The following is a 15,572-nucleotide window of genomic DNA, read 5'->3' as shown; positions in this document are numbered from 1 at the left end:
TGTGTGTGTGTGTGTGTGTGTGTGTGTGTGTGTAAAGATGTGTGTTAGCAGCTTCAGTTAGAGGTACTCCACACACACAGCTGTAGTGATGAGTGTGAGGCCTAGAAGGGGCAGTTATGGCCGGTGAGGTTTAATCGCTGGTGTGTTAGAGTTGGACTGCTGCTTGAATGAAGAGGCAGTCGTCTATACCGTGTGTGTGTGTGTGTGTGTGTGTGTGTGTGTGTGTGTGTGTGTGTGTGTGTGTGTGTGTGTATGTATGTGATGTATGTAGACTCAGCTGACAGTAGTCTCCTTGTGAACTTTCATCTTGATATCCGGCTGCATGATTGTCACATCCAGGGCAGAAGCCTGTCTCTCTATCTGCGTGTGTGTGTGTGTGTGTGTGTGAGTGTGTGTGTGTGTGTGTGTGTGTGTGTGAGTGTGTGTGAGTGTGTGTGCGCAATATCCCCCCCCTCCCCACTGGTTCACACTACATCTAATTCTCAGTGAACTCAAAACTTGACACACTTGAGTGTGTAGCATGAGTTCTGTGGTGTTCAATAGTAATCAACCTGTGGACAGCAGTACAGGGTAAAAAAGCACTCAGTGCTCTCTCACACACGCTCTCACACACGCTCTCACACACACGCTCTCTCACACACACGCTCTCACACACACGCTCTCTCACACACGCGCTCTCACACACGCGCTCTCACCTCTCACACACGCGCTCTCACCTCTCACACACACTCTCTCACACACGCGCTCTCACCTCTCACACACACTCTCTCACACACGCGCTCTCACCTCTCACACACACTCTCTCACACACGCGCTCTCACCTCTCACACACGCGCTCTCTCACACACGCGCTCTCACACGCGCTCTCTCACACACGCGCTCTCACACGCTCTCACATACGCGCTCACACACACGCGCTCACACCCACACACACACCAAAGTCGTACTGGCTTTCTCTGCTATCTCTCACACATTGAAAACATTGATTGAAAACATCAAGTAGAATGTAGAGCTTCATGAAAAACACACTAGCTCTCTCACTCTCTCTTTCTCTCGCTCTCTCACACTCTCACACTCTCTCACACTCTCTCACACTCTCTCACACTCTCTCACACTCTCTCACACTCTCTCACACTCTCTCACTCGCTCTCACTCGCTCTCACTCGCTCTCTCTCTCACTCTCTCTCTCACTCTCTCTCTCACTCTCTCACTCTCTCTCTCACTCTCTCTCTCTCTCTCTCTCTCTCTCTCGGTCACACACTGTACTCACTTGGTGAGCAGGCTCTTGTTCTTGTTGTTGTCCACACCATTGTAGGTGACGGCGGCGAGCTTACGGCTGCGGTAGTTCTCATAGTGGACATTATTGGTCACGTCCTTCAAGTCCTGCATGTGGGTCCTGCCAATCAGAGCAGAGCACAGCCGTGAGCCAATGAGAACGCAATGAGAGGACAAGACGAGTCCCCGTGAGCACATAACTTACGTCACTGCTGCATAGATCTACATGTAAACTAGAATGGGTCTTAATAAATGTGTGTGTTTGCTGTGATGGGTGTGTATGTGTGAGCATTCATAGATGTGTATGTGTATAAGCGTGTGTGTGTGCGCGTGTGCTTACCTGATGAGCATGTTTCTGAGGATTGTGAAATCACAGTGCTCGCTGTTCTCCACTGTGGAGGAAGAAGAGTAGAGGTCAGAGTTCAAAGGTCACAATGATAAGGAAACATCCGCACACACACACACACGCACGCTCACACACGCACACACTTCAGTTCTGCTAGTCTCCTTCACAAGATTCATTGGTGCTCCATCCCTGAATCTTTCCCTCCAAGTCCAGAGGAAGGAACTGTGGCTCCTTACCTACATCAACTCTCTGAGCCACTAGATGGCGGCAAACACCAATTCCACATGTTCACTTCAAAACTCAACCACAACACATACGCACCACAAGGGGGCGCTACTCATCAACTCTAGCCATTTACAGTACAGCAGTACAGTATATTCATCCTTCACAGAGGACAAAGATGAGTGTCTGTGTCTGTGTCGACTCAAGCCAAGCCAATCTAAGCACTTTAGGGAACACTCAATGAATGTGATCATTGACCCACTCAGTCATGTGCATGTACCCAATTAGCAGACGGGTTTATCCAAAGCGACCTACTAAATGAGGATTAACGATCAAGCAACACCGCAATCAAAAGTGCAGCCACTGGAAGGAACTAGAAACGGGTGGAGAGTGGCGAGTTGTGGGGGGCCGAGGCCACTGTTTACTCTACGCAGCCTGGACATAAACACAGTGGCGGCGGCCCAAACTCGGACTCAAGCCTCCTCAGGGCTTCATGTCCTCAGCACTCTGTGACGTCAGGCCGTCCATGTGGTTTACACTCAGAGGAGTCAACACAACACACTGGTGGGACAAGAGGGCTCAGACTGACACCTCTAGTAACACCTAGTGTTTGTGTGTGTGTGTGTGTGTGTGTGTGTGTGTGTGTGTGTGGTGTTCTGAGGTAGGGGTATTTAACACAGTAGGGGCTCTACTGCCCTGTCTGGGGCAGTGGGGTTGACCAGACTGCTGAGGTCAACATTGGGGTATTAACAGGGGAAGGGGCAGGAGGAGACCGAGGGGGGGTTTACAGGACACAGGTGTTGTAATGGGGGGGTGGGGGGGGATAAAGAGAGAGAGGGAGAGAGAGAGAGAGAGAGAGAGAGAGAGATAGATAGAGATAGATAGAGAGAGAGAAATAAATGAATAGAGAGAGAGAGAGAGAGAGAGAGAGAAAGAAAGAGAGAGAGAGAAATGAAGCTCATTCTATCCCTTATATTTCAGATATGCGTTAGCCCCCCTGCTGTGTGCATGTGTGTGTGTGTGTGTGTGTGTGTTCTGAGGCCGTCATGGGACCAGGCCGTAAAGAGACACACTGCCTTGCGGAAATGGACCAATTAAACTCACAGACACACACATCAAAGCAGCCATTACATATGAGATGCTACATGATTACATTAACCTTACTGTCCCCAGAGAGAGGGAGAGAGAGAGAGAGAGAGAGGAAGGGAGAAAGAGGGGGAAAAAGTGCAGGAAAGGATGAGAGAGGGAGGGGGAAGAGAATAAGGGAGATCATATCAGAAAAGCAACAGTATGTGTGTGTGTGTGTGTGTGTGTGTGTGTGTGTGTGTCTGCATCACACAGTGAAAGCTTCTGCCCGGTCTCTCATACACAGCTTTAGAGTGATGCCTCCCAGCTGTCTCTCTGAACACACACACACACAAGCAAAGCAATGTCATGAGAGCTCTGTGTGTGTGTGTGTGTGTGTGTGTGTGTGTGTGTGTGTGAGTGAATGTGAGTGACTTTAATGACGTCCAGAGTGCAGATAAGCTGCAGTGCACAAACTAGTCACCACCAACACACACCAGTGGCCACACACATGCACACACACACATATGCACACACAGCTAAACCCAAAACTAGTTACCACCAACACACACACAATGGCCACACACGCACACATGCACACACTCACGCATGCACACACACACACAGCTAAACCCAAAACTAGTCATCAACACACACATTTATTTACACACAGGGCAAACTTCACCAACCACTAGCACAGACCATTCATCCTATGGTTAAGACCAGTGCTTTAAACACACACACACACACACACACACACACACACACACACACACACACACACACACACACACACACACACACACACACACACACACACACACACACACACACACACACACACACACACACACACACACACACACACACACACACACACACACACACACACACACACACACACACTTCCAACAACTCAGCTGACTGAAGCAAGGGCTGTCTTTTAGCTTACATAGCGTATGTATGTGTGTGTGTGTGAGTGTGCGAGAGAGAGAGAGAGAGAGAGAGACAGAGAGACCGACAGAGAGAGAGAGAGAGAGAGAGAGAGAGAGAGAGAGAGAGAAAGAGAGAGAGAGACAGAGACAGAGAGAGATCCACATGGGGACACACATGCACACACTTCCCAGCAATGATGTGCTTGGCTTGCCGGTCAGTGCCGTAACCTTTGACCTATGCGTCCTTACCTTCGGCCACACCCCAGGGGTACTGCCTCCCCCTCACTCGCTTCCCTTCCACCTCGATGATGGTGTTGCTACCGACAACCGCCAGAGGCAGGCGCTCCTAGAGAGAGGAGAGGAGACAGCTGGTGTAAAAAGCAGGCACACGGACACACACACACACACACACAGGCACACACACACACACACAGACGCACACAGTCGCACACACAAACACACGCGCACACAGACAGGCACAGGCACACACCTAAACACACCATACATAGAGGCTGTGCTAAGTAAAATGTGTGTGTGTGTGTGTGTGTGTGTGTGTGTGTGTGTGTTTATGTGTGTGTTTGCAAGGGTCACATCCTTTTTGCAAGTGCATCGATATTCGTCAATGTTTGACCTATTTCCAGTCCATGGTTAATTAATGCTTACAAGTGCACGTATTTGTACGTGTGTGTAAGAAAGGGAGAGTCTATTTGAGGGAAAGACTCTATTTGGTTGACCAAGTGTGTCCTTGCGTGTGTGCTCACTACCAAGCAGCACGCCATGTTAAAACTGATCGGTCTGAAGCTCAATCTCACCTTGATCTTCTTCACCAGCTTCATCTCCTCCTCATCCTCAGTCTCTGGAAACTCGTAGATCTTAATCTTATGCTCCTGGATCTCTCGCATGATCTGTAGAGGGAGAGAGGGAGAGAAAGGGAGAGAAAGAGAGAGAGTGTGAGATGGAAAGAGGGTGGGAGGGGAGAGAGGGAGGGTGAGAGACAGAGGGAGAGATGCCAATGATCAGTGGCAGAAAAAAAACAGTGTCTGGTCTTGTTTGTTTTGCTTGTGTGCTTCTATCTCTGTGCGTGTGCATGTGTTTATTTGTGACTGTGTGTGTGTGTGTGTGTGTGTGTGTGTGTCCACTACCAGGGTAATTATGTAACAGTAAGGCAGGGATCACACTGACCAGAGGCAAGAGGCAGGTTTCATAATGGTTTGTCAGTGGAGCTGTTGCAGCGCTAGCATAAGGCTAGTGTTGGACAAGCTGAGCGCTGAACTCTGTTCAACTTTCAAAGTGTCAGTTTAGGTGAACCATTTGTGTTACTTAGGAACGAGACAGAACTTATTATGGTCTGAGCGTTGGGTCATGCTTGCACTGCCGCTTTGTTATTTCTAGTGTGATCTCCGCCTAAAGGAGATGGACAAGAGATACGCTGTCCAAGACTCCTGTCTGCACTAGTTGTCTCTAAAGGTCAACAGGTCTCTGTGTATGTGTGTGTGTAAGAAATATTCACTGTATAGCTAAATGCACTCTCTGTGTTGTGCTGAATATGGCGTAATGAGGCTGGCACACACGCACGCACACTCACAGCTCAGCATGGAGGTCAGTCAATACTCTGAGCGGAAACTCTGAGTGGAAACCAAAACAGCATGCACATGGGGGGACACATGCGCGCGCACGCACACGCACACACACACACACACACACACACACACACACACACACACACACACACACACACACACACACACACACACACACTCTATCTCTCTGATTGGCATGAAATTAGCTGTCTGCTCACATCTACTACAATCACTCGGAGCCACAACCCTCAACTCAACATGCCAAACTCAAACACACAACCACACACACACCTGTTTCTTAAACTCTTGGCACTCCTCTGGTGTGAGTGTGTCCGCTTTGGCGATGAGGGGGATGATGTTGACTTTCTCGTGTAACCGCTTCATGAACTCAATATCCAGGGGCTTCAGCCTGCAGAGCAGAGGGCAGCACCATTAGTCTCTTACACACACGGCATTATATTCTCCCTCTCTCCACCATGAGACATACATGTTAGACAACATACCATTAGAGTCAGACACACACACACACAGACAGACCCACCGTCTCTCTCTTTCTCTCTCTCTCTCTCACACACACACACACACACACACACACACACACATCTATTTCATATTTATCACTTTATTTTCACCACTTGCAAACTGTCTTCTCTGTAGAATTACCAAACAGACTATAAGGAGGGAAAACAGCAGTGTGTGTGTGTGTGTGTGTGTGTGTATGTGTGTATGGCTTTTCCTGACATATACTTACGCAAAGTGAGAGAGACACACTAATTGCTGCTTTCGGGTAGGTTACTGTGTTTATGTGTCTGTGTATGTGTGTGTATCAATGTGTCTATGCCTGTGTGTGTGCGTGTCTGTCTGTGTGTGTGTGTGTGTGTGTGTGTGTGTGTGTGTGTGTGTGTGTGTGTAAATGCATCTATGCCTGAATGCCTGTGCTTCTCCCTCTCTTTAGCTCACACACATACTGCAGTAGAATGCAGTGGTTGGTGTTTGTGTGAGCTAGCACTGCAACAAACCCTAGAGCAGGAGCAGCGCTTACTAGGTATGATGCATGTGTGCATGCACACTCACACACATGCACGCACGCACACACACACACACGCGCGCACGCACGCACGCACGCGCTTGCTCTGTGTGTGTGTGTGTGTGTTTATGCTAAGTATTATCTGTGACAAAGACAGTAGCCCAGTGTTGTCTGTAGACTTAGATGGAGAAGGAGGAGATGGTTATGTGAAGTGTGTGTGTGTGTGTGTGTGTGTGTGTAGGGGTGGCTGCTAGTCGTTTGTTTGGCCTGGTCGCTGGCGGCTGCTGCCCATGTTGTGGTTCTGTATGTGGGTAGGGTGGTGTGGCAGTGGTGATGTGTGTGTGTGTGTGTGTGTGTGTGTGTGTGTGTGTGTGTGTGTGTGTGTGTGTGTGTGTGTTGAGGTGCAGCCTGGGTGAAGGGTTGGGTTGGTTGGCCAAGTGAAGGCTGAAGGGTTGGTTAAGTGATTATTTGGCTAAGTGACTGTTAGAGGGTTGGTTGACTGGTTGGGTGGGTGGGTGGATGGTGTGTCAGTCTTGGCTGGGTTTGGTGCCAGGGCAGATGTTGGCATGACTGGGGGCATACGGCGCCCTTCCTCTCCTCCGTGAGAGGCAGCGGGCACCGAGTGGGTGCAGTGAGCCTGCGGGCCAATGCCCAGTCCAGAGCTACCACCAGCGTGGTCAAACAGCCCTTTGTCTGCATCACACACAGAGAGAGCGCCCTGTTCTTGGCCTGGTGTGTGTGTGTGTGTGTGTGTGTCTGTGCGTGTGTGCGTGCATATATGTGTGTGTGTGTACAGAAGCTGTACAGATGGTGCTTCTGGGGTCAGCTGTGCTTTGCACGCGCAGACACACACACACACTCCACAATGCAACCCACTGAGGACACAGAGAGTAGCTTTTGAGACAGAAAGGAAGATTACGCAAATATATATCTTCTTCTTTTTTCCCTTCCCTAGCTTCTTGCTGTCTTCTCCCTGATCTGTTTGACTCAATAAGAACGGTGTGTGTGTGTGTGTGTGTGTGTGTATACGTCTGCATAAGTGTGGGGGAGTGTTGATGGTTGATGTTAACCGTCTGAATTCCTTGGTTCCCAGTAATGGGGGGATGCTAATGACTTCTGCTTTATATATAATAATGAGGAATGTCCGCGAGCTGCAGCTGAAAACTCTCATGGGTGTGTGTGTGTGGGAGCAAGTATGTGCGAGGCAGCATGTGTGTGTAAGTATGGTGTGTGTGTTTGTGTGTGTGTGAGAGAGAGTGGCCACATGGGAGCGGATCGGTCAGTCGAGTCCACAGAAGGAATGTCTCATAACTAACACAGAGTGGCTCAAACTGCTGACAGGCAAGATAAGTGTGATAGATCTCAAACTCTCAAACACACACACACACACACACACACAGCGGGGCTCTGGAGACACAGAGGAATGCAGCTGGGGAGATGAGTGGACAGGCCAGGAGGCTGCAGTACTCACCCGTGACCAGAGGGGGCGATGAAGTACAGGCAGCAGTGCACTCTGCTGTCAGGCATCTGTCGCCGGTTCACACGAGACTCTGAGTTCAGGTAGTCCTCAAACTTACTGTCGATGTGGTCAATCACAGGCTGCCAACTAACACACACACACAAGATTTTGAGTGTGGCAGCAAACAAAGACAAAAACCATAATGTACACAACTGCATGCAGACTTCAAAAACAAATGAAGCACGTACATAGACATACAACTATCTAGGATACACACACATAGACAGATAGACAGACAGACACACACACACACACAGTCGTACCAGTTGCTGTTGTCCACTGCATCTCCGAAGCCAGGGGTGTCCACTATAGTGAGGAGCAGCTGGACCCCTCCCTCCTTGATCAGCACCTTTGACTGTTCCACCTAGACACACAGAGGGAGAGAGATGTGGTGAGATGTGGAGAGGGAGAGAGATGTGGAGAGATGTGGAGAGGGAGGGAGATGTGGTCAGATGTGGTGAGGGAGAGAGATGTGGTGAGGGAGAGAGATATGGTGAGGGAGAGAGATGTGGAGAGGGAGGGAGATGTGGTGAGGGAGAGAGATGTGGAGAGGGAGGGAGATGTGGTCAGATGTGGTGAGGGAGAGATGTGGAGAGGGAGAGAGATGTGGAGAGATGTGGAGAGGGAGGGAGATGTGGTCAGATGTGGTGAGGGAGAGATGTGGAGAGGGAGAGAGATGGGGTGAGATGTGGAGAGGGAGAGAGATGTGGTCAGATGTGGTGAGGGAGAGATGTGGAGAGGGAGAGAGATGGGGTGAGATGTGGTGAGGGAGAGAAATGTGGTCAGATGTGGAGAGGGAGAGAGATGGGGTGAGATGTGGAGAGGGAGAGAGATGTGGTCAGATGTGGTGAGGGAGAGATGTGGAGAGGGAGAGAGATGTGGTCAGATGTGGTGAGGGAGAGATGTGGAGAGGGAGAGAGATGTGGTGAGACAACGACATCAACAAATGGTGAGTTAAGTTTTACACTGGCGCTCTAATCTTGTACCATGAGTGCCAAACTGAGAACTAAGTCATCTTGCTGCCACAACACACACTTAACGGACACAGTGAGACATAGACCCTAAACTTAGAGAACCAGTCATCACTTAACGCACCCAGTGAGACATAGGCCTTAAAGCTGAGTAAGCACTAGTCATCTGTTAGCTGTTAATACAAAGCAACTTTCACAATGACAATGATATGGAGAGAGGCCCATTCTAACTGAGAGAGAGAGAGAGATGTACGCAAGGAGAGAAATGAGAGAAAGAGAGGGATAGAGAGAAAGAGCAAAGACGTGTGTGTGTGTGTGTGTGTGTGTGTGAAGGAGTGGAATCATCCGGTGAGTATGCATGAGACTGCATGAGGCCCAGCACTCGTGATGAGTGGACTCATTCAATCAGCCGGTCAATATCACCGCCTCAAGGGAGACGCGCTGCAACTGACCAACTGTGTGTGTGTGTGTGTGCGTGCGTGCGTGTCCGTAATCAATTTGGTGTAGACAAAATCTGATTATTTTTGCAACAAAGTTTTGCAAGTCCTTCCACAAAAAAGGTTTCTCTTGCTCATCACAGTATTTATGAGACTATATGTTCTGAAACAACTCAGGATCTCTCTCTCTCTCTCTCTCTCTCTCTCAAACACTTACAGACAAAAAGCATAACAGAGCTCCAACCTCCACACCACATGATACAGTTCATCCTGCAGAATAGGTGCACTGGTGTGGAGTGCATGTTTATGCATAAACTCTGTCTGTCTGTGCCTGCCTGTGTGTGTGTGTGTGTGTGTGTGTGTGTGTGTGTGTGTGTGTGTGACACATGGATGCTGTCATCACGTGTGTTTGGCTTTTCCACAATGCCTGCGGCCACAGCCAATCCACCTCAGTCCAAACCCATCCCAACACAGGGACCAACATCAAATACATCCAGCTCACCCAAACCCACACCAAAAACCAAACTAAACCAGACCAACCCAAAACAGACCTAAACCACACCAAAACCAGCTCAGAATCACGCCAAAAGAACACAGGGGCTGGGTCCAAAAAGAACGAAAACACACACACAGGAAAGGAAGGTCGAGCCCATCTGGCATGAACACGGTCCAGCATTGGACACCGTAGCTGTCTATAGGCCCAGAATCAGAACCACACAGAACCAGACTGACTCCAAACCCACATCACACACGACCAAGGACGAGACGCACACACACTGAGAACAAGAACCATGTGAGTCCAGTCCAAACCAGACTCCATCAACCAGGTCTTTTATAGGGCCGTAAATGCTCCAAATACCAAGACCACCCAACCCAGCAGCAGCAGCAGCAGCAGCAGCAGCACCAGAGCCAGGAGTAGAGCCCACAACCAGAAAACATCAGAAGGTCTCATTTAAACCCAATACTGGCCTATAAAGCAGAAACTAGGCCCGGTCCAATAACACACCCAATAACTAGCTCTAAAAACACCAAAAAAAGCCAGGTTCAGATTCAGCTTCAGCCCAACCCTACACTATTGGAACCCAAATGTGTTCGCAGATGCAAGGAGGGCATCATGGGCCCAAAATAGACCGGTCCACTGCACTGCACTTCCCTGCCTCACCCCTCCCCAGCCCTGAGATGGCATGGGCCAAACCCTGAGCTGAGATTCTAATGTCTGTGTTTACACGGGTGGTCATGGCAACCAGGCATGTGACCGGGGCTCAGGGCTGAAGCTCCGCCCAGTTCAACTGCCACTCAGTCAATCAGACGATGGCGGCGGTCCAGACAGATGCGCGTGCGTGCGTGTGTAAAAAAAGAGGAGATGAGAGATCCTGCTATGCTTTGCTCAAGGGCAGGATGTGATAAAAAAAAAAGTGTGTGTTTCAAGAAACCCATTAGAACAGGAGGGAGAGGGAAGGTGAGGATGGGTCCTGAGGGGATTTGGACAGAGTTTTTTGGAAACTCTGCAAACATCACTGACTGTCTCTCTCTCTCTGTGTGTGTGTGTGTGTGTGTGTGTATGTGTGTGTGTGTGAGCTCATAAACTACAGGCACTTGGAGTGATGGCAAACCACAAGACAGAGAGGAGGGGGACAGAGTGGGAGGAGGAGGGAGAGAGGGGGGGTGATGGAATGTGAGGAAGAGAGAGAGAGAGAGAAGAGAAAGAAGAAGAAAGAGATAGACAAGAGAGCGACAGACAAATGTAGAAAAGTATGGAATGTGAAAGGGAGGGAGAGAGGGAAAGGGGGAAAGAGGGAAGAAAGAGAGGAAGAAAGGGATAGTAAAGAGAGCAACAGACAGGAACCCCTCATCAGTCAGCGTGAGGAGGCTGGAATTTGAGCTCAGCACCACTGGAGGCTCATGTTTTACAGGCGGGCGTGACCAGACACACACACACACACACACACACACACACACACACACACACACACACACCTAGCACAGGGGGATTCCACTAGCATCAGCTCCCCAGTAGCCCTCCTCACCCCATCAGCCCTCCTCCATCCAAACATAACTACACAACAAAACTCTCTCTCTCTCTTTCTTATGATGTAAATTTTTGTTTTACACAATTTGTGTGCTCTCCCAGTAAGTATGGGAGCTTGTCTTCATTTTCTAATAATTCAAACTGAGATATAATTTGGCTGAATTGATGGAAATATTGGTTCCTGACTGCTGAATTTACTGCATTCAGTGAGGAAGTGTTTTTCGTCTTCTACTACTCCCTCACTGCACTGCGAACACAGCCTTTCCTCCCTAGGAAGCCAGGTTTGCCTGTGTTCTGATTTCTAAGGCCAGGGAGTGTTCACTTAATCTATAGGATGTTAGTAATTTTCTCTGTTTGTACCCTTTAATTTCTTAATACGATGCAAATTCATGATTTTTTGGAAACATTTGTTGGATTGTTCCATTTTGTTTAGCCAATATTCATAGTACTCATCTTGTGTAGTTTTCTCAATGAGTTTTAGTTTTACCTGTGTAATGTTCATTAAATTTAGATCATATTTCGCTGTTAGGTATTGAAAAGGATCACTCTCTGATTTTTTTCTTTGTAGAAGGGCACTATAAAGACATGCATTGGTGTTGGCAAAAGTAAATGATTATAAAATTTGGATGCTCTTTTCTATATATCAGTTAAAAGAGAAAATCGTCCAAGTTCTGCCATGCAAGCAAGATTTGATGCATGTCTGTGTACTCACAGGATGTTTTTGCAGAATTCAAGATGAAATATATCATTTGGGCTTTTGTCCCATGCATTGTAATTTAATTGCTACTTGGTGGCCCGAATTTCACTCCCATACAAAATAATGTGCTTGATGACGGAGTTAAAAAAATTTAGCCGCAATCTGACTGGAGGGTTGAACTGGTATAGTGATTATATTTACTGGTATAGTGTTTTTTATTTATTGTGTAGTAGGCTTTACATGCCTTATCGGTTAAGTCTTTTAGTGCCATCAAAATGGCCTGATGATGAAATTGTCAGGCCCAAGTAATTATAGTTTGTCACCTGACCTGACAGAGCTTACCCCCCCACTAGCCCCGCCCCCAAGGGTGAAGTCGTTCTTGCTCCCTTTAGAACGTGCTTTTTTCTGAAATATCATGTCCATCATATTTGACCCTCTCTCTGTCTCTCCTCCAAGACAACCTTGCCCTGCATTCCAAACAATATATATATATATATATATATATAGGACTCCCTTCAACAGTGGAGTTCAAAGGTCAAGACTGTACACTCTAAGGTCACCAGGCAACTCAAATCAGCACGGCACACGCAGACAAACGTTTCCAGGAAGTCTGGACGTCCTGGTGAATTCCTGGAGGATGTCATGGACACACCTATTAAAATGTGACAACGACAACTCGGGTTTGATTCACAAACATGGCCGACAACTAGCCACATAAGTGATGTCATAACAGAATTCTTTAATGAGTTTATGTCTAGCAACATGCTAAAGAATTACGCATGAGAAAGAGAGAGAGAGAGAGAGAGAGAGAGAGAGAGAGAGAGAGAGAGAGAGAGAGAGAGAGAGAGAGAGAGAGAGAGAGAGAGAGAGAGAGAGGGGAGGGGTAACAAATGAGAGCTGCCAGACATGGCAGGAAGATAAAATATGGAGGGAATGTACAAGAGACAATGTACAATGTACAAGAGGTGGAAGAGAGAGAGAGAGAGAGAGAGAGAGAGAGAGAGAGAGAGAGAGAGAGAGAGAGAGAGAGAGAGAGAGAGAGAGAGAGGAATGTCTGTGTGCATGGGTCTGTGTAAGACTGAGGCATCTGGGATATGTGCCTGAAGTCTCAAATGCTGACTAGACACAAACTGAGCTCATCTTGATATCAAGCCTAGGTTTTGTTTGTGTGTGTGTGTGTGTGTGTGTGTGTGTGCATGTTCCTTGCTCTCTGAAACAACAGGAATGTCACCACTAGTCAGACATAACTTGCATGTGACCGCGATGACCTCATCGGGAACGGCACACTACAAAGCGCTGAGGGATCTGATTGGCTGAGGAGCCTCACAAACAAAACAGCAGCTGCGCGCTATTGGCCGCTGAGCAGTGCAATGACACAAGTCCAAGTTGGACGATGTTGTGGCCACCTGTCCCTGCATTAGACAGATGGACACCACCACCCTCCACACACACACACACACACACACACACACACTCCATCTCCTCTCTCTACTCCTCTCTCTTTACCCCCATCCCTCTCTTTCCAGTTCCATCCTTTGCCTTAAATCCCTGGCTCCTTCATTCTATCTCTTTCCCCTCTTCCTCAACATCTCATCATCCCTCCATTTCCATTCCATCCCCTGTTCCCTCAATCCTTTCTCCATTTTGTTTTCATCACTCTCTCCTTCCACCTCTCTCCATCCATCTTGGTCCCTCCTCTCTACCCCCCCCCCCTCCGTAACCGCTGGAGGTTGAGCGCATTCCAGGGTTCTGTGTGACTGGCAAGAGGAGAGGCCAAAGGGATGATTTGGAAATCTAATTAGTTTGTGATCTCTGGAAAGAGGACAACCAGAAGAAGAAGACAGGCAGAAAGATACAGACAGACAGACAGACAGACAGACAGGTCTTTTTCTTTCTACCCCCCCCCCATCTCCCTGTAACCCCCCCCCCCCCCCATTCCCCTTACTCTAAACAATGAATTGATGAATTAAGAGCCCTTACTGCAAAGCTGATCAGGGTTCCGCTCACAAACAACCAGAGTCCTTCACAAGTGCTCCTATCTGGACACACAGATACACTCACACACACACACACACACACAAACCCACTCTGTGTGTGTTCATGAATGATTACGGTGTCATACACAGATCGGAAGTTCAGTGTGACACGAACAAGAGTTCAAATATGATGCTCTGCTCTGTCCTGGACAATATCACAAAAGAAAGAAGAGTTTTTTTCTTTAAACACATCCTGTACCTTCCTCGTTCTGACACACACACACACACACACACACACACGGTCCAGTGATCTGATTTATGGTCCTTAGAGAGGCCTAGAGACGTGTAATGTGGATAATGAGCAGGTAAAGCAGTTACTCAGGGATGAACAAGGGGCCATGGAGCACCCACACACACACAAATGCATGCATACCACTGCACACACACAAACAAACACAAATGCATACCACTGCACACATGGACACCTCCTGGATGAAAGAGGTACTGCTGAGATGTTATAGTGTTAGGGTCCCTTTAAACAGGAGGTTCAGGTAACAGATTTAACACACACATCCAGGATGAAAAGGACTTTGATTGACATTTAGTGTAAGGGGCCAATTTCACTGCACTGGACAGGAGGGAGAAAACTCTCTCTCTCTCTCGCTCTCTCTCGTTATTTAGAGGAAACACACAGACACACTCATGTCCTTTAGGTGAAGCAGTGCTGAGCCCAACACATGATCCCTTTCCAGATAACTTGAGATCTTGTGCAAGCAGAAATTCTCAACACTGGTCTATTCAAATGCTTCAAACACAGACATACATACACACAAAGACCAAAGGCCATAGAAACACACATTTATGGGAACACACACACACACACACACAGAAACTCAAGAAACACCCTCCATTCAAATGCTGCCCACACACACACAAACAGAGCCTGGAACAGAGTCTGGGGACCCTACTGTTGTAATGGAGGATGTTCCTCTGTGTGTGTTTGTGTGTGTGTGTGTGAGTGTGAGAGAGAGAGAGAGAGAGAGAGAGAGAGAGAGAGAGAGAGAGAGAAAGTGTAGGAAAGGTTAGATACTGGCTGCTGTTGAGGCTCTGAAATAAATTCCAGCCAACATACTTATTTCAGACTGGGCTTTAGGTGTATTTGTGCTTCCAACCACATAGAGGGTAGTGTCTGAAACATGAGCAAGAGGACCATTACTGACCACGGCTGGTGTGTGTGTGTGTGTGTGGTACTCTATCGGCCTACACCCTAGTAATATTTGCATGTGTAGGCATGTTAGACACACACAAACACACAAACAGGCATTAAAGCAAAACTATGTGGAGGAACGAGAAAAGTGATGTGAGCCTGAGAGCATGTCTGGGAGTGTGTGTGTGTGTGTGTGTGGCAGTGCATTGATAAAGCCAGCGCAACACCACACACAGCTGGTTGCCATAGCGACCATTCACACCTATGATGTCACTACATTTCTAAA

General features: G+C 48.1%; 1 protein-coding gene across 1 annotated transcript in view; it reads right to left on the bottom strand.

Moving 5' to 3' along the window:
* Positions 1-15,572, bottom strand: part of LOC143141039 (septin-7-like) — a 44,186-nt gene that overhangs the window by 7,657 nt on the left and 20,957 nt on the right. The window contains exons 4-10 of the mRNA XM_076302263.1: positions 8,233-8,333; positions 7,922-8,056; positions 5,715-5,832; positions 4,656-4,748; positions 4,093-4,189; positions 1,616-1,667; positions 1,271-1,396 (exon numbers count right to left, since the gene is read on the bottom strand). Of these exons, the coding sequence (XP_076158378.1) occupies positions 1,271-1,396; positions 1,616-1,667; positions 4,093-4,189; positions 4,656-4,748; positions 5,715-5,832; positions 7,922-8,056; positions 8,233-8,333 (722 nt within the window). The remainder of the gene's footprint in view (positions 1-1,270; positions 1,397-1,615; positions 1,668-4,092; positions 4,190-4,655; positions 4,749-5,714; positions 5,833-7,921; positions 8,057-8,232; positions 8,334-15,572) is intronic.

The sequence above is a fragment of the Alosa pseudoharengus genome, unplaced genomic scaffold, assembly GCF_046254945.1.
Source record: "Alosa pseudoharengus isolate Yale_2024_CS ecotype anadromous, Long Island Sound unplaced genomic scaffold, YU_APseudo_1.1 YU_APseudo_1.1_scf_23, whole genome shotgun sequence".
Lineage (NCBI taxonomy): Eukaryota > Metazoa > Chordata > Actinopteri > Clupeiformes > Clupeidae > Alosa > Alosa pseudoharengus.
The sequence above is the reverse complement of the archived record's forward strand: the minus strand, read 5'-3'. Positions and strand labels throughout refer to the sequence as shown.